We start from the raw sequence: 18,160 nt of genomic DNA, 5'->3' as shown, positions 1-18,160 counted from the left end.
AGAGCCTCTAAGCTGTGCAACATGGGACTCTGTCCATGTCTGTCATAGTCACTGATGCATTTCAGTGTTTAGCAAGTCCCTTGTACACAGTAAGTGTTCAAAAAATAATTGTTGGATAAATGAGTAATAAATGCTATTAGGATGTGCCAGGCATTGGGCTACATATACCATCTCTAATCTCACAAAAACACTATGAGGGATGGAATACAAGTCTCATTTTACAGGTGAGAAAACCAAGGCTGCAGAAGACCACGGTACTTGGCCAAGGGGTACAGTAGAATCTGAACCCATGGCTACTGATTCCAAAATCAGGGGGCTGCTGATTGTACCTTCTGTGGCTCTCTCTGGTCTCATGCACTAGTCTCCTTGCCACATGTGCAGGCACCGGCCACTATCACCCAGGTCTTGGCACACCCACAAGGGGCAGGAGCTTATGCCAACAGACAAAATGCCAACAGTGCCAAAGCAACAGACATAGCTCTGCCTTAGGAGGCCTTGAGATCACAAGTGTGATTAGGACAGAACCGGTGTTATCCATTACCAGAAAGTGACACAACCAAACATGCAAGCAACCCACTGTCAGGAGGCAACAGGGCACAGGGCTCCTGGCAACCTACCGGCATAGTGGTAATTTGCTAAAGGATGACATTTTAACCTGACCGGCTTCCGCAGCAGCAGCATTTCCAGAGCAACCTGCAGACCCGGGGGAGAGAAAAGTCAAGAGTCAGTAATAGGTCTGTGTGTCTTACGGAGACCAGCCACTCAAAGGGGAAATGGAGTTAGCACTGTGGAGGCCAGGGGTGGGGGCACTGGAAGGAAACCCAGAGGGAGACTACCCTAACTAGGGTTTCATGTCTGTTCAGCAGCCAGTAAGACTCTCATTCTAACACCCTCCCCATCCAGGCCTGAAGCCAGTTGTTCATGTCACAGGAAAACAGAAAGACCTGACTCTTCCTTGGTAAAATCCCACCAGCCCCAGAGATGGGTGGGGCCTCCTCTGACTGGAGGCTGAGTCTTTGGGCAAGGGTTCCGAGGAAATGAGTGGGTGATCTGTAACTGTTTTACAGAAAAATCGTGTTTCATTACAGCTGAACATAAACAGCTGCATCAGTAACAACTGTACTATGCACACACCATCCGTCCAGAGAGCCTAGCTAAATAAACTGTTTCAAATCAGCCTTCTTCAGCCTTAGTAGCTTTTTAAAAGATGCCACAGGCAGAGTTGAACAGCAGATAGGTTCCGGGCAGAGCAGGGCCTAGAATCTTGCTACTCCAAGTGTGGTCCATAGAACAGGAGTACCTCCCTCACCTGGGAGCTAGTCAGAAAGGCAGAGCTGGGCCCTACTCCCAAGCCTCTGAATCAGAATCTGTATTTTTAACAAGATTCCCCAGGTGCTGTATACGCACATTAAAAGTTTGAGAAGTGCTGTTCTGCCACACTGATCTGAAAGTCTTAAGGACGGTTCTCCAGCATTCTAGGAAATACTTGAAGGGTATCATAGTATTGGGACATTTACTTTCACATTTTCATAAAATCAAAATGCAGGAAGCTAGATCTACTACCATGTATTTATATAAAGGGGAAACAGAGGTTAGTGATTGAGTGATCTGGTCAGAAGTCCAGGTTGAGGCTGGGTGCGGTGGCCCATGCCTGTAATCCCAGCACTTTGGGAGGCCAAGGTGGGAGGATCACCTGAGGTCAGGAGTTCGAGACCAGCCTGGCCAACATGATGAAACCCCATCTCTACTGAAAATACAAAAACTAACCAGGCATGGTGGCATGCACCAGTAATCCCAGCTACTAGCAAGGCTGAGGAAGAATCGCTTGAACCCGGGAGGCAGAGGTTGTGGTGAGCTGAGATCGTGCCACTGCACTCCAGCCTGGGTGTTAGAGCGAGACTCCACCTTTAAAAAAAGGCCGGGCGCAGTGGCTCACACCTGTAATCCCAGCACTCTGGGAGGCCAAGGTGGGTGGATCACCTGAGGTCAGAAGTTCGAGACCAGACTCAACGTGGAGAAACCCCCGTCTCTACTAAAAATACAAAATTAGCCGGGCGTGGTGGTGCATGCCTGTAATCCCAGCTACTCGGGAGGCTGAGGCAGGAGAATTGCTTGAACCTGGGAGGTGGAGGTTGTGGTGAGCTGAGATCGTGCCATTGCACTCCAGCCTGGGCAACAAGAGTGAAACTCTGTCTCAAAAAAAAAAAAAAAAGGAAGTCCAGGTTGAGCAGGTCAACCATTAGCTCTGATTTTAGGAAGACAGCACTAAGGCCTGGGTTTGGGAACATCTGCAGAACTGTGTTAAAAGTGGAAGAATGGAAACAGTTGGTGAACAGTAAACACTTCATTTTGGTTAGATGAGAAAAGAGTTCTATAAACATCAAACTTTGGCTGATTTCCATAGTAGGGAAGAATAATCAGCAGAGTATGATAGGCTATTTTAGACCAACTTCTGCTTCAGTAAAGCCTTCTACCTCCATCACTGGAGAGACTCAGTTTTCTGAAGTGAAATACAAGACGAGGAAAAGAAATTTTAATGTCCTAGGACAGATATACCCACAGTTCTAACTTTAGGAACAGATGTGGAAACAGAAGTCCAGTTGGAGATTTTTTTCTATAGGCTTTAACATCCTGACTTACTCACTGAGGGAAGGAATAGGGAGGCATGCTGATTGGTCATCACACGCTGACTGGCCATTACAAATTGGTTGTATGGTACATGAGACAATATTGAAACTTGAGAAAATATTCTTCAGGAATTTGTAAAGCCTCTTTTTCATGGTTCCTTACCATTACATCACCTTTGGCCTCAAACAGAGAGTGCAAAGCAAATTCAGAATTGGTCCCTCCACCTGGCAATGCACTGGAACAGCACAAATGCAGGAGATTCTCCACTGTTGGGAATAAGGAGAAGCCAGTGCATCAGAGAGAGCTAAGTGTAATGGAAAACACACCAATCCCAGAGCCAGTGATCCCAGTGAGAGAATCAAACCTCTCCCACCCAGCTCTTCCCATAGGCCAATACCTCTTTGCTGGAGGTCATGGTTTTCTAGTTCTGGCCAGGGCTTCCATACCAGTGTGGCCTTGTGTGTGTCCTGGGCCAGGGCAGAGATATCTTGGAGTTCAGGGATTTCTGCTTGGAATCTCAAGCCAATGTTGATGCGTCTTTAAATGACAAGAAGAAAAACAACAATGTGGTCTTCAAGTTGATGGCTCAGGCCAAGGGCAACTGTCAGGAACTTGAAAAAGAAGGAAACTAGTTCTTTCTACAAGAATGCAGGGGCATTTCCTCAGAGTGTGACCCTAAGATTCCACACACGGCTTTTTTGCTGGGATAAGGAACAGCTTTAAGATTAGGGAGAAATATTTTAGGAGCAAGAAGGCAGTTGGCCTGGGGCTTTTACGGCTCCCCGTAACTGGGAGAGGGAGGGTGATTAATTCCAAGAGAACAGTTTCCCAGAGCATGGCCAATGGTGCCATTTAACCACACAAAAAAGGGGACAAATACAAAGCATTCATTTCATTTTTTTGTCTCTTTCAGATCACTTTCACAGACATTATCCCATCCGAACCTCACAGAGATCTGCGACGTAAGCAAGCTGTAATAATTACTCCCATTTGACGAGACCACTAAAGCCTAGAAAGGTTAACTGGATCAAGATCAAATTACAAAATACTGTTGGAACTCAGGTGTTCTGATTCCTGACTCAATCTACTCATCACTCTACCACCTGGCCTCTTTTCTGTGCCTCTTCATGAAGATAACCACCTTTGCCTCTCCTAATACCACCCACTGCCTATGCAAAATTAAAGTACTTAACAAGCCCATTTGGAGGATGGGCCAAGAATGGACGGGGAGGGGGAAGTGAGGACATTCAGAAGGTGCCTCTTAAAGAATGAGGGAGATGCCTGTATCACTGGGGATGAGAAAGCACTGCCTGTGGAGCCAGACATAGGGACGCTAGGCTCTCTGAATACAGGGCTTCATGCTTTGACCATGTATCTAGTCTTTGGCAAAGGCCTTAAAATACTGGCACCATTGTGTAGGGAAACAACAGTACTCAAGAAATAACCACAATCCTACAATTTCTACAACTGCTCTCTCAGTGTAATCCTCTGACTACAAAAGTATTAACTACACTTCTCAAGAAGCTGAAGCTTCTGTTCGAAAGAGTAATTGACTTTTCCTTACGGTTCAACATCTACAGTCTGCTCTCCAGGCCCTGGGGTGACCGTCACGTTGCTGCCATCGATGCTGTCTAAAACACAAAAATCAGAGGTCAACAGGGAAGGAAAGTTGAAAAAGACTAAAGCAAATGAGCAGTTACCTAACCAGCCATAACAGAGCTCCTCTCCTACCCAACTCCTGCCAGAGTTACCCCTGACAGTTTCCAGGGAGCTGGGTGGAGTATGGTGCTAAATAACTTACGATTACCCATTGCTCACACAGGGTGAGGAGAAGCCAGCTGTCCCACAATGGTCTGCTAAGCGGTACGATTTCTATGCAATTATTCTTTCTTCAGAAAGAGAGTCTATCCTCTCTATGCTTGATTTTCATAAAGCATGCTAAAATGTCAAGGCTTGATCTTGCATGTAATACCTAATCTTATTTGTACATCTACTGAGTACATTTTCTTTCTTTTTTTTTTTTTTTGAGATGTCTGGCTTCTTTGCCCAGGCGGGAGTGCTGTGGCGCGATATTGGCTCACTGCAGCCTCTGCTTCTCAGGTTCAAGAGATTCTCCTGCCTTAGCCTCCTGAGTAGCTGGAACTACAGGTGCCTGCCACCACATCCCGTTTTTTTTTTTTTTTTTGAGACGGAGTTTTGCTCTCGTCCCCCAGGCTAGAGCGCAGTAGCTTGATCTCGGCTCACTGCAACCTCTGCCTCCCAGGTTTAAGCGATTCTCCTGCCTCAGCTTCCCAAGTAGCTGGGATTACAGGCGCGCGCCACCATTCCTGGCTAATTTTTATATTTTTAGTAGAGACGGGGTTTCACCATGTTGGCTAGGCTGGTGTCCAACTCCCGCCTCAAGTGATCCACCCGCTTTGGCCTCCAAAAGCACTGGGATCACAGGCGTGAATCACCGCGCCCGGCCTCATTTTTTTCTCTCTTGCACAATCATTGCTGGCAGTCTTAGAAAGTGGGTGAACATTTCAACTGTTTCCTTATCCCAGAGACTGTAGTGATCAGTTTATGCATCTGTCTCCCAATTAGACTGCGATTCCCTTGAGGATAAGGGCTATGTATTCCAAGTCTTTCTTAACACCCAGCAGTGTGTGCTACATACAGTCAATACTTCGCAAAAGTCTGTGGGATAAATGGGAAAGCTAAAGAAAACGAGGTCTCCCAGGACTCTACCCAGCACCCGGAGCCCAGGAGGACGCTAAAGGGGTGACTCACTGGAGCGACACAGCAGCACCCGTGGCGTGGGCGTCAGGGGCGTCAGGGGCAGCTGCGGGTGGGCGCCAGGGCCGTGGCCGGAGATGACATTGCTGAACAGCCCTGAGCCCTGGCGCACCGGGCTCAGCATGGGTGGGGGCGTGTAAGGGGGCAGCTCGTGGGTGGGGTCCAGGAGCAGGTGATCCCCGAGGACGCGCGGGGAGCGCAGCTGGCTCTGGTACAGGGTGGCGCCCGAGTAGGAGGCGGCGGGGTTCGGGTTGTAGGAGGGCGGCGGCGGGATGAAGAGTGGTTCCGGCCGGTGCCGGAACTTTTTCTTCTCCTGCACGGTCTTGAGGGGCTCCTCGGCTTTGGGCACGCTGGGCTGATGCTTCCTGGGGATTTCCTAAAACGGGAACAACGATCTGATTCGAATACTTCAGCTTGCCCCGCAGGCCATTTCCCCAGGTTCAGGGAAGAGGGCCTTCTACCGTCTAAGCAGAGAGCCCTTCTGCTTGACCACCGCCCCCCCCCCCCCCACGCCCCCACACTGACCACATCCATTTCAGGGAAAGCGAGTTCTGGTTGCTAGACTCAGGAGAAAACTAAGGTTTTGGAAGAAATCCCCAATTTCTGAAAGAGCTGGGGGTGGTAGGAATAGTGGGTGGGCAAGAAATAATAAATTCAAATTCTTTATTGCTTATCACTACATTCCCATCTGTTTGAATGGAATCCAGCTGAGTGGGCTCTTTAATTCCCCCACTGCTCCCCAGGGACGGACATCAGGAACAGATACCACATGTTCCGAGAAGGGGACTGAATAATCTCTTCAGGGAAGCTGGGACCGAGACCTGTGAGGCAGGAAGTGGGGGTTCAAGCCTAGCCAAGGTTCCCAAGGCCAGCGACCCACACCGGGCTCTCCTGGGTCACTTTCAGCACGGGGGAGCGCCCTCGATGACCTCTAAGGGCCCTTCCATGTGCTCACCTAAAAACGGATCTGGTTAACCTCCCCCGTCACCACCCTCACTATTGCTCCCAGAACTCGTAGCTTATTTGTAGCAAACTCTTCTCTGAGGTTGGCTTCCTGTCAGGAGAGTTAGTTTATTTTAATGGCAGCGGAACCAAGCATAGTCTGGAAGGAGGATCTGCCACATGGATACATATATACTAATAAGTAAACATAGGCACGTAAACAGATGAGCAGGGCATGCCAAAGCCAAACAGAAACAGACTCGGGTTGTGTGGTAGCATCAGCCCAGAAAAGTCGAGAGCTGGGTGTGGCTGCAGAGGCGGTGTGGTTGGGAGGGGCCACGGGGATACCTGAGGGAAGGTTCTGGGCAGTCTTGGGTGCCCTCTCAGGCCCTGCAGGCCAGGGACCAGTCACAGCTGCAGGTCCTGGAGACTCCTGAGCCCAGGGTGGCGCCTGGGTAGGAAGCAGCAGGGGGTGATGGGAAGGGCTGACCACGGTCATGTGACCTGCCCCATGGGCTCCTCTGCTCTGGACTCCTCTCTCTCCAGAGCTTCAGGCTCTGCCCCCTTACGTTTCTCCCTCAGCTTCTCTGCCTTCCATGGTGCCATCCTGGCCTCTAGGAGGGGAGTCTAGGGAGGCAGAGAGTGGGGAAAGGAGGAGCGGGCAGAGGGTCCCAGGCTCCCGGCTCCAGAGTGAGGTTCCTAACCCCCGTCCCCACCCCGGCTCACCCCCAGGGGGCCCTCCTTAGGCCAGCGCGCTCAACTGCCTCCTCTCTCCACCAGAGGGCTCCTCAGCGCCTGAGGCTGAGGCGAGAGAGGGGCTGGGGAGAATGGGGGAAGGAGACTTGTGCCCCTCACAAGGGGAGCAGCCCGAAGATACACCCTGTTCCCGGGTAACAGATAAAGTCATCCAAGAACATGCAGACCTCATACGATCTCAACACGGCACTGCAATCCAGACCTCTGATCACAGGGCCAGAGGTCCCTTTTGGGCTCCTTCTCCTCCAGCTTCTTGTCCTGTTACTCCAGCTCTAAACCTGGATTTTCCAATCCTCCAGGCAAGGCTCTGAGCCACTGGGCCAGAGAAGCCACCCAGGATGTCAAGTCTGGTTGTCAATTGAGAGGAAGCACTTACAGTGTTCCATTTCACCAAGCTATTTGGACACTTTGGGGGTGAGGCCAACAACTGAAAACTTTAAAAAGCTGCCCACAGAGAAGGCTGAGAACCACTGATGAGTCCAACCCCACCAAGGTCAGGGGAGTAAACTGAGGCTCTGAGTGGGGGCAGGTCCCAGCTGTCTTCATCCCAGCTGGCTAGGAGCCAAGCTGAGATGGGCACTCGGGGCTCCTTCCTGGATGTTTTAATTGCTTTACATCAAGTGCCAGGGCCTTGTTCACATGTATTCAGTCTCACCTACATGCTTCCACTTCAGCCTATCGCCCCCACCAACAAGGTCTCTCTCACCCTTCCATTAAGCCAAGGTCATCCCTTCCTTCAAAACCCTGCTCAGAACTCTAATGATGATCTCCTGAGCAAACTCCCTTGCCCCTCCCCAGTCCCTAATGACTTTGGCTACCCTGGTGTGTTCTCATCCAGTCACACCTGAGGCATCCATTTCTTGTCTGCCCCTGTCTTTCTCTTACCATCTTGAATGGGTAGGTGGGTGGGGTGTGTGCCTGGGACTCTGACTCCCATGTGACTATGAACCCTTTTTTTTTTTGAGACGGAGTCTCGCTCTGTCGCTCAGGCTGGAGTGCAGTGGCGCAATCTCGGCTCACTGCAAGCTCCGCCTCCCGGGTTCACGCCATTCTCCTGCCTCAGCCTCCCGAGTAGCTGGGACTACAGGCGCCCGCCCCTGCGCCCGGCTAATTTTTTCTATTTTTAGTAGAGACGGGGTTTCACCATGGTCTCGATCTCCTGACCTTGTGATCCGCCCACCTCGGCCTCCCAAAGTGCTGGGATTACAGGCGTGAGCCACCACGCCCGGCCGACTATGAACCCTTAATTCAGAGTTCCCCAAGGGAACTGTTTCCCCAAGGAGACACTGTTTCTCCCACCAAATCAGGAACTTCCCTGGGCAAAGAAGGAGCTTGGATGTGTCATTTCATCTCTGCCTGTTGCTGACCCCCAAGCCCTGACAGCTTATGAGAATCTTCCCCTCAGTTCTCCATCAGTTTCTTTTCTTTTGAGGACTTGGTGTTACGTAGATAACCATAAAGGCTTTTTTCTGGACTTTTCTAGTTCTTTTCATTATCTTCTCTCCCTCTATCCTGGCCCAGCCTACCCTTATGCCTCCTGGATTCTCAGCAGCTGCCTATTCCTAAGGACAAATATGACCCAACATACCACTTTGTGGGGAGGGGGTAGGTTTGATATTCCCAACCACACAGGTCACAAATTCCCTAGGGGCCGAGAGAGAGACAGAGAGAGAGAGAGAGAGAGACAGACAGAGAGACAAACCCTTCCCAGAGCCAAGTTAAGCTGTTTGAGTGAAGCACTTAGAATTAGAGAAAGGACAACAGTGAGTGAGAAAAACAAATCTCTTTGCTTTCCTGAGATTAGGCTCTCAGTGGAACTACTTTGGGAACTTTAACGAATTAGGTTTTCCAGGGTATTTAAGCAGACAAAATATTAAGCATCTGGTAAGGCTGATTGTCAGAATGGATGCCAGGGCTATTGCCTGGAAGCCTGCTGCGACAGTGTTTACCTCTTTGGTTGTGGATTTGGGAGATCTGGAGATCCTGGGGAAGGGGCCAGGGCCTGGGGCAACAGCTGCTTACTTTCTGGGATAGAGTACTTCCATATTTCAATAATGGCTATGATTGTCCCAGTGATTCCCAGCTGAATGATCATCTCTGTTTAAACCTGGGAACACTTTCGGGTCTCTCAGAATCTAACCCAGGCCATTAGTCTGGCATTTAATGGGCAGCAGGCAGTGTGAACAAGGATGGGGTTCCCAATGTGGCCATGGGGGTTCAGCCCTGAGAGACCAAGCCATGTCTGAGCTCAGGTCAGTGACTCTGGAAGGGCTGCCCCATCTCCAAGAAAGCAAAGGGAAGTCCCCACCCAGGCAGGTGGGGCAGAGCAGCAACTCACAGCAGGCGTGCGGGGGACAGCCCCTTGGGGTGAGTGTGGGGGAGAGAGGGTCATCCTCACGAGCACAGGCATCTCGTCGTCCGACATCGAGCTGGCTGGCTTGTCTCTGGCGGAGGGGGCGGCAACGGTGCTGTTGGTGAACCCCTGAGAGCTGGGCTTGGGCGGGAGAAGCTTGACAGGGACAGACACGGGCATGACCATAGGCGTGAGGCTTTCTGCCTCGGGAGGGAGCTGTGGCGGCGGCGGCGGCGGAGGCGGAGGCGGAGGCGGCAGTGGCGGCTGGGGCTGAGGCGGCAGGACCTTCTCTCCTTCCTCCTACACAGACAATAAAGGCTTTGATCCTGGGCTGAGAGCAGCTCTCACAAGGGGGATGCACTTTGCTTTTCCTGAAAGGCTCCAGGACATCAGGTATGGGTGATAGAGAACCACTGCAGGGTGATTTCCTTCCTGCAATCCTGAGTCCCTTGGCTGGAGTGATGCCAGCTGATGGTAGAGGAGGCCATGGACTCCATTTTCTACAGTTAAAAAATCTTGACCATGCATTACTTGTATATTAAACTATTTTTTAAAAATTGTGTCAGCTTTTAAAGAAAAGGACATGGACTTGTAATCAGTCCAAAAAAAGGTATGATCTTGTGTAGGAGTTTCTAATTCTATGGGCCTTAGTTTACTCATTTGTCAAAATGGAAATAGGCATTTTATTCAGGTCAGGAAACCACACTGGAGATACAAAACATGTACTTTTAACAAGTAAAGACAAAAGCTTTTTTAAAAAACATAATCTGGCATGGCCAGGAGATGGAGTGATCTGGGTAATCAAAAATTCTGGTCAACAGAGATTTAATCCCATAGATTTAAATTCAGAGTAACAATATTAAAAGAATTCTGAGAAAACTTTTTGATTTTAATCTAACTCTAAAATTTGTGGATAGTTTACTATCTGGATATCCTACCTGGATAATCCAGAGGGTATTTAAGGATCTTTGGATGTTGAGCCAAACACCACTGCATCAGTAAACAGAAAATTCTGGCTGAGAGCCTGATGATTATATTAGCTTTCTCTCGCCATTGACCATTAATCTGGAAGGCCCCAGTGGGCCTGGTCTTGGGTGTGTCAAGCAGCAGAAGTTTAAAAATAATATTGCATTTACATGTGTTCCTTTGCTGTCTTCTCCAGGAGGCAGAGAGAGGCTGGGATGACCTAAAAGGCTTTCTAGAGCCTCTGTTTTTGACCCTTACTCATCATAAAGCTGGGGAAGTGGGGCTGCTTGACCTGGCTGGCTCCCAGCGTCAAAGCCTAAGCATTCCTGTCAAGGGAGGACTGTGCCTCGCCAGGTCCCGCATGGGGCTCACATCACTCTCTGTCTGATGGCAGCAAAGCAAAGCAAGCAGCACACGGCCTAGAAAGGACCGGGAACTGACTCCTGCTAACCTGTTTGAGGTTGGGGGAGGCCCTCATTCCCCCGTGGGACCGCATGTGGCCGTTCAGGGCAGGCAGGTTCTTGAACTCCTTCAGGCAGATGGAGCATGTCAGCTTGTTCTTGGCATCAAACTGCTCCCCAAACACTCCTTTGGGTTGGCCACTGCTCAAGGGTAGAGCCAAATGGAGAGGACACATACGTTGAGGAAGGCGAAACAGTGACTTGCCACAAGACCTCATACCCACCACAAACCCATATCATTCATCCAATGATCCCATTGTCCATGGCACCACTTGTATCAGCCCAATGCCCTTTAGAGAACAAAGTCCAATTTACAGATAAAAAGCTGAGGCTCAGAATGGGAAAAGTCCTTCTCAAACTCATGCAAGAATTGAACAAAACGTCCTTCTTCACGTCAGGACTTCTGGCAATGGATCTTGACTTGGGAACAATAGCTTATTACCCTTCAAGGGTCGGCCTGAGCCCAGCTCTTCCAAAAGCCTCCCCGCTTACAGACACTTGTGCAAGTTCCTGGGGCAGCCTCTGTATTGCACACTTTAGCAGTTTATCAGGTTTGGCTAAATCTTTATTGACCATGCCCACGAGATGAGGAAGCCAGTCTGTACTGTTCACTGCTGCATTCTCAAAGCCTAGCTCTATGCTTGGCACACAGTAGATACTCAATAAATACTGAATGAATGCACAGTGGACAGAACATGGGCTTTGCAGTCAATCCCAGCACTGTTACTTGATGTGTAACCTTAAGCTCTTTGAGCCTCAGTTTTCTCATTTGTAAAGTAACAATCATACTAGCTAACAATTATTGAGTGCTTACTGAGTATAGGCACATCATCATCATACCCACTCTCACGGGTTACTTTACTACACACAATGCCTAGTGCTTAGCACATAGTATGCACTCAAACACAGCAGCTGCTATTATTATTTCTACGCACTTCTTTGAGGAATGACATGGAATTTAGAAATGAATCATGAGAGACACCCCAGAAAATCCTCCCAGTCTCCCAAAATACCAACAAGGCTCCACTCATCCTACCTTGACTCAGGGGACCCTGGCTGGGCTCTCCCATCAGGTAGGCGCATCTAATTTTGAGCCAAACAGGACACCGAAAAAAAGAAGAGAAAAAAACGTGTTCTGAAGGGAGAAGTCCTCGAGCAGTGGGAACATCAGGTACTCTTCCAGGACTCTTTCTGCCGTCTGCCTTGTGCTGACCCCATTCATGTCCACTCATGCCCTCGCTCTTCTGCATTTGACATCTGTCCCTGAATTGCTCCTTGACTTGGGACCACCGCCCCCACTCCTGGAGCTGCTGCCAGCCACAACAAGCCCACCAAGACGCAACCCCCCACCGTGTTCTTTCCTGTTCTCCCAGGGCACCCACTCTGTGCACAGATAGGCTCCATTCCCATAAAGGACACAGAAGAGAGTTGGAAGACACAGCACTATGCCAGGAGACCTCCTGATGGAATTCCTCCCCCTTTTTTTTTTTGAGACAGGGTCTTGCTCTGTCACCCAGGCTGTAGTGCAGTAGCATGATCATGGCTCACTGCAGCCTCTACCACCTGGGCTTAAGCAATCCTCCTGCCTCAGCCTCCCAAGTAGCTGGGACTACAGGTGTGCGCCACAACACCCAGCTAAATTTTTGATTTTTTGTAGAGGCAAGGTCTTGCTCTGTTGCTTAGGCTGGTCTTGAACTCCTGGGCTCAAGCGATCCTCCTGTATTGGCCTTCCAAAGTGCTTGGATTATAGGTGTGAGCCACCATACCTGGCCCTGGAATTCTTCTTAAAAAGCCTTAGCCAAATCATCTAAATCATCTCATTCCTATATTTACAAAGGCTCTCAGTTACTACTATTTCTGAGCCCCAGACAAAGCAACCTCAAGGGGAAGTTCATCTCTGGCCTTCAACCTCCATCAGAACCTTCTCTCTACCCAACCAGTTCCCATTTGGGGTCGCCTTCTCCTCAGACACGGCTGTCATCTGACTGCAGCACTTGGAATAAGCCACGGCATGAAAAGTGCCCAGCACATAGTAGGCTGTTTTCTGGTCAAATACTTTTGGGAACTAATCAAGGGTTAATCATGGTGCATAGGCTGAACCGGCCTGCAGACATGTTTGTTTGGCTAGACTGTTTTTTAAAAATCCTTAATGAGAATGCTATGGGATGGGGTATCTGCTCTCTAGTCCCCAGTCACCACCACTCCCTAAGGTCTCATACCAGACAGTTTTGCTTATTTACTTTCCCAGCCTGGATCATGTGGGCAGCTAAGGTTTTCATCTCCGCAATCACACATGGTGTGTGGGAGACTCACAATGCATTACCATATTAAAGACCACAAAAAGTCCTGCAGTACAGCAACCTGTTTCACTTTGGGAGGCTATAGCAGGAGGATCGTCTGAGGCCAGGAGTTCAAGAGCAGCCTGGGCAACATAGGGAGACCTGTCTCTACAAAACAAAACCAAACCAAAGAAAGTACCCAGGCATGGTGGCATGCACCTGTAGTCCTAGCTATGTGGGAGGGTGAAGTGGGAGGATCATTTGAGCCCAGGAGTTCAAGGCTGCAGTGAGCTATGATTGCATCACTGCACTCCAGCCTGGGTGATAGAGCAAGACCCTGTCTCTAAAAAGAAAAACGGGCCAGGCACAGTGGCTCACGCCTGTAATCCCAGCACTTTGAGAGGGTGAGGCAGGCGCATCACGAGGTCAGGAGTTCGAGACCAGCCTGACCAACATGGTGAAACCCTGTCTCCACTAAAAATACAAAAACTTACCAGGTGTGGTGGTGCACACCTGGAATTCCAGCTACTTGGGAGGCTGAGGCAGGAGAATCACTTGAACCCAGGAGGCGGAGGTTGCAGTGAGCCAAGATTGTGCCATTGCACTCCAACCTGGGCGACAGGGCGAGACTCCGTCTCAAAAAAAAAAAAAAAAAAAAAAAAAGAACCCCCTAGTTTATCCAGAGAACCCACTGTTTCCCCAGCAATATCCATTAAACACTGTGGAACGACTGTTCTGAGCAATATACTTTGAGAAATGCTGTCATAACGTGGTCTCCCTCCCAAAGGGGGACCAATGTCACAGAGCATATCCTGAGCACACAGATCCAAGTGAACTGAGACACCACCACTGTGTGGTCCCCTGGCACCCTACTCAAGGTCTTGACCATTACGTGAATCATTTAGGGCATGATATGGTACTCTGGCCATCTCCTTAGTAGATTATAAGCTCCATGGCCAAAGGACTTAACAGAGATTGATTTTGTATTCCAAGTGCTTGGCACAGACAGTGTGTGACACATGTAGGTTAATGTTTGGGGAATGAATAAAGAACAAAAGGGTTGAGGAGGCTTGGAGAGAGGATTGAGCACTGCAGACTCAGCCCTGGCTGACCCTGTAGCACACTGGGTATAGAGAGAAACTTCCAGTGGGAGAATACCTGGGGCCACATGGCACTAGGAGACAGCTGCTGATGCTGAGGCCCCATGTTGTTGAGGTGGATCCCACTGGGGGATAGGAGGGGGCGATGGGGGAGGGCGCTGCTGACCCGGGTCAGATCCGAGCTCGCTGGGTCTCCCATTCCTGCGTCAGGAGGCCCCAAGTCCCCATGGGAGCTCAGCATGGCCTGGGCCTGTCTGTCGCTAGAGTAGGTCTTCAGCTGACTGTCCTCACGCTGCTGGTGCTGAGGCAGGTGGCTCTGCTGGTAGAGGGGGTGGCTGTAGGGCTGCTGGGGCTCCTGGTAGTAGTACTGGGACATGGAACCCAGGGGAATCAGCTGGACAGTGTGTGCCTGCTCTGGGGTATACTGGTGAGGGTCCCTGTGATAAGAAGGGGGCTGCAGGTGCATCTGTTGCTGCTGCTGCTCTTGCAAGTGCTGCATCATGGGTTGGGGCTGATAATACTGAGGTATCTGCATTGAACCCTGCCGCTGCTGCAGCTGTAGCTGCTGCTGCTGCGGCGGCGGTGGCGGCGGCTGTGGTTGTGATGGGCGAATTTGTTGCGGCTGCGTCTGTATTTCTTGCATGGAGATACGCTGTTGCCCGGCTTGCTGCTGTTGCTGCGGTGGGTAATACTGGTGCTGCTGCATCTGTTGCATGTGCTGTGACAGCATCTGTGGGGCCTGCAGTGGCTGTCCTCCCTGCACTGGCACCTGAGCCAGTGGCTGCTGGTAGTCATAATACAGGTGCCCTTGGGTAGGGTGCTGCCCGACCTGAAGGGCTGGTTTGGACAGCCCACCAGTGAAACCAGGGTGAGGCTGCTGGGACACCTGCTGGTAGCGGGAAGGGATAGCCGGTGCTGGGGGCTCCATGGGCTTCTGAGACAGCAGCTGGCGGAGGGCACTGTCAGGGGCTCCATCCATCACTGCTGACTGAGTGTGCAGCACCTGGGCCATATTGTTGACCTGAATTCGCAGGTTTTGGTTGGCAAACACCTGGGTGAAAGAGTCCAGCTTGTGTAAGACACCGCTGGTAAGCTTCTGGGTCCGGATCTCGCTGGCCTGGGAGTAGGTATATTGGTAGCCATCAGTGGGCTCAGCCTGGGCCGGTGCCCCCCACATCATGTTTGAGTTGGCCAGGTTTCCACGTAGCTGGACATGGTTTCCAGGCCCTGCATGACTTCCCCACCCTCCCTGCCTCGAGGTATCCATTTGGCCAAGGTTTTTGGAGCCAACAGGCAAGCCCAGACCATCCCGCGTTTCTTGAGGGAAGTGGGGGGAGATGGGCGAGGCCTGAGGGGCATCCATTCCGCCCCCTGTTACTGCATTCCCATAGTTGTGGTTCAGCCCGCCGTGAACGCCAAGTGGTGGCTGTTGGTAGAAAAGGTTCTCACTACCGTGGGCCACATGGTTGGTCTTGTACAGTTGCTGGTCACCCATGCTGTCTGCCTTGGTTGTGAACGTCCAGCCACAAAACCATAAAAAAGGTAAATAAAACAAACCCAAAAGGACTGAAACCCTGAGAAGCTGAGAGAAAGTGTCGGCACTACTCCACGGCTGACATGTCTGTGAACGTGGCTGGAGCCAGGTGTTCCTGTTGGCCTGTACCACTCATGTGCAGGGCGGGGGGTTTCACATCCTCTCCCTGGCTGAGGTACGGACCACACAGCACTGCGGTGAGGAGACAGCGCTCACACCTGCAAGGCAAGAGGCAAAACACAGGAAAGGATTTATTTGGATGTTTTGTGATGAGCAATTGATATCTACCATGACCAGTGATAAAAATAAATATATAATCCCAGCTACCTGGGAGGCTGAGACTTGAGGTTCGTTTGAGACCAGCCTGGGCAACATAGGGAGATCCCGTCTCAAAAATGTTTTTAAATTAGCTGGGTGTGGTGGCATGCGCCTGTAGTCCCAGCTGCTCAGGAGGCTGAGGAAGGAGGATCACTTGGGACCAGAAGTTTAAGGCTGCACTGAGTTACGACTGCACCACTGCACTGTAGCTTAGATGACAGAGTGAAACCCTATCTCTAAAATATATACATACATATATATGTATATATATGTATTCATATATATATATATATATGACACAGGAGACTCAATTAGAAATAGCCAGTGTCATGCACTGCACTCCACACCCTTTTCACTGAGTCTGCAGATCTTAATTCTCACATGAGATGCAAACTCTTACTTTCGAGCCATTGTTCAATGGCTCAGTAGTTCATTGATTTGTTAATTCATTGTTTTGTTCATTGATTAATTCATCCATTCTTCTGAGACCCTGCTATTGAAAGCCCAACACTATTCTAGGACCTGTGGGAAATATAAAGAGGTTTAAGATATGCATTAATCAAGTTGTCTGTTCAACACATATTTATCAGACACCTATTAACTGTTAAGGCACAATGCTGAGAAATGACTAAGACATAGGCCTGCTCTCAAGCATGTAGTCAGAAAAGGTGATGAGTTGCATGAATAATTACAAAGGGGAAAAAGATACATGTAATCAAAAGGTAAAAATAAGAGAAGCAGGGTGTGATGGCATGCACCTGTACCCCCACCTATGAGGTGAGGATTGCTTGAGCTAACGAGTTCAAGACTAGCCTGGGCAACATAGTAAGCAAGACCTCATCTCTTTTTTTTTTTTGAGATGGAGTCTCGCTCTGTCACCCAAGCTGGAGGGCAATGGTGCGATCTTGGCTCACTCTCCGCCTCCTGAGTTCAAGTGATTCTCCTGCCTCAGCCTCCCGAGTTGCTGGGACTACAGGTGCCTGCCACCACACCCAACTATTTTTTGTATTTTTAGTAGAGACGGGGTTTCACCATGTTGGCCAGGATGGTCTCGATCTCCTGACCTCATGATCCGCCTGTCTCTACCACAAATACAAAAATTATCTGGGCATGGTGGCAGGCACTTGTAATCCCAGCTACTTGGGAGGCTGAGGCAGGAGATTCACTTGAACCCGGGAGGCAGAGGTTGTAGTGAGCCGAGATTGTGCCACTGCACTCTAGCCTCAGTGACAAGAGCAAAACTCCATCTCAAAAAAAAAAAAAAAAAAAAAAAAAAAAAAAAAAAAGGTTCAATTCCTAGACCCTCAACTTCTACAGAAATTCTTTCTAGAACTCATGGGTGGCAGAGGTACAAGCTGTCCTTTTAGGCGTTCTCTTTCCTGATCACCCTTCTTTACAAAAAGAAGGGCAAACTTCTCATGTACTGCATCAGGAAGAATGAAAAATGGAAACATAATAAATGCTGATCCTTGTCTCATGCTAGCAATAACTAATATTCTTCCATGGATAATGAAATTGAAAATATAGCTTAGCACCAGCAATGTTTTATTTCTAGACCTTGGTGGGAACTGCATGGTCATTCTCACTCTGCTGTAATTCAAGCTATATGCTATGACCTGGTCATATACATAAAGGTATATATGCTGTGTGTCAATTATTTAAAAAAGTTTATTTTAAAAAGTCACCCCCCCAACGAAGTTACCCAGTACCACCATTTCATTTAGAGATGCATTTTCAATATAATTTAACTATTTATGTTTACTATTTATCAAAATTAGTAACACATTTAATGTTATTTTGATCAACTGTGTACTATTAATAATTGTGATAACTCAAGCCAGAAGAACATTTTAATACTTAGATCTTTTGATTTTAGGAAATTAAAAGAGTTTCAACTTTCTACAAAATTGTTACAGAAAAATATGGTAAGGAAACAAGTGAAAAAGTTCCAAGCATGAAAATATATTACACATATCACATTAGGATAAAATTCCACAGAGCAAGTGAAATGAAAATACAATTTCCAGAAGAAAAAGGAACACTGA

The 18,160-nt window shown here is 49.2% G+C and overlaps 1 protein-coding gene across 13 annotated transcripts in view; it reads right to left on the bottom strand.

Moving 5' to 3' along the window:
• The window catches only part of LOC105489605 (transcriptional regulating factor 1), a 230,004-nt gene that overhangs the window by 29,183 nt on the left and 182,661 nt on the right, over positions 1-18,160 (bottom strand). For 7 of the 13 annotated variants that reach the window (XM_011754526.2, XM_011754527.3, XM_071097044.1 and 4 more), the window contains 9 exons: positions 14,322-16,015; positions 11,921-11,967; positions 10,875-11,025; positions 9,443-9,757; positions 5,401-5,782; positions 4,193-4,259; positions 3,026-3,165; positions 2,791-2,894; positions 618-693 (listed from right to left, as the gene is read on the bottom strand). In XM_011754526.2, the coding sequence (XP_011752828.2) occupies positions 618-693; positions 2,791-2,894; positions 3,026-3,165; positions 4,193-4,259; positions 5,401-5,782; positions 9,443-9,757; positions 10,875-11,025; positions 11,921-11,967; positions 14,322-15,758 (2,719 nt within the window). In that variant the 5' untranslated portion in view covers positions 15,759-16,015. The remainder of the gene's footprint in view (positions 1-617; positions 694-2,790; positions 2,895-3,025; positions 3,166-4,192; positions 4,260-5,400; positions 5,783-9,442; positions 9,758-10,874; positions 11,026-11,920; positions 11,968-14,321; positions 16,016-18,160) is intronic. The other 6 variants (XM_011754532.2, XM_071097043.1, XM_011754533.2 and 3 more) reach the window with 3 other exon arrangements.

Source organism: Macaca nemestrina, chromosome 5 (assembly GCF_043159975.1).
Source record: "Macaca nemestrina isolate mMacNem1 chromosome 5, mMacNem.hap1, whole genome shotgun sequence".
Classification (NCBI taxonomy): domain Eukaryota; kingdom Metazoa; phylum Chordata; class Mammalia; order Primates; family Cercopithecidae; genus Macaca; species Macaca nemestrina.
This window is presented reverse-complemented; position numbering and strand designations above follow the sequence as displayed.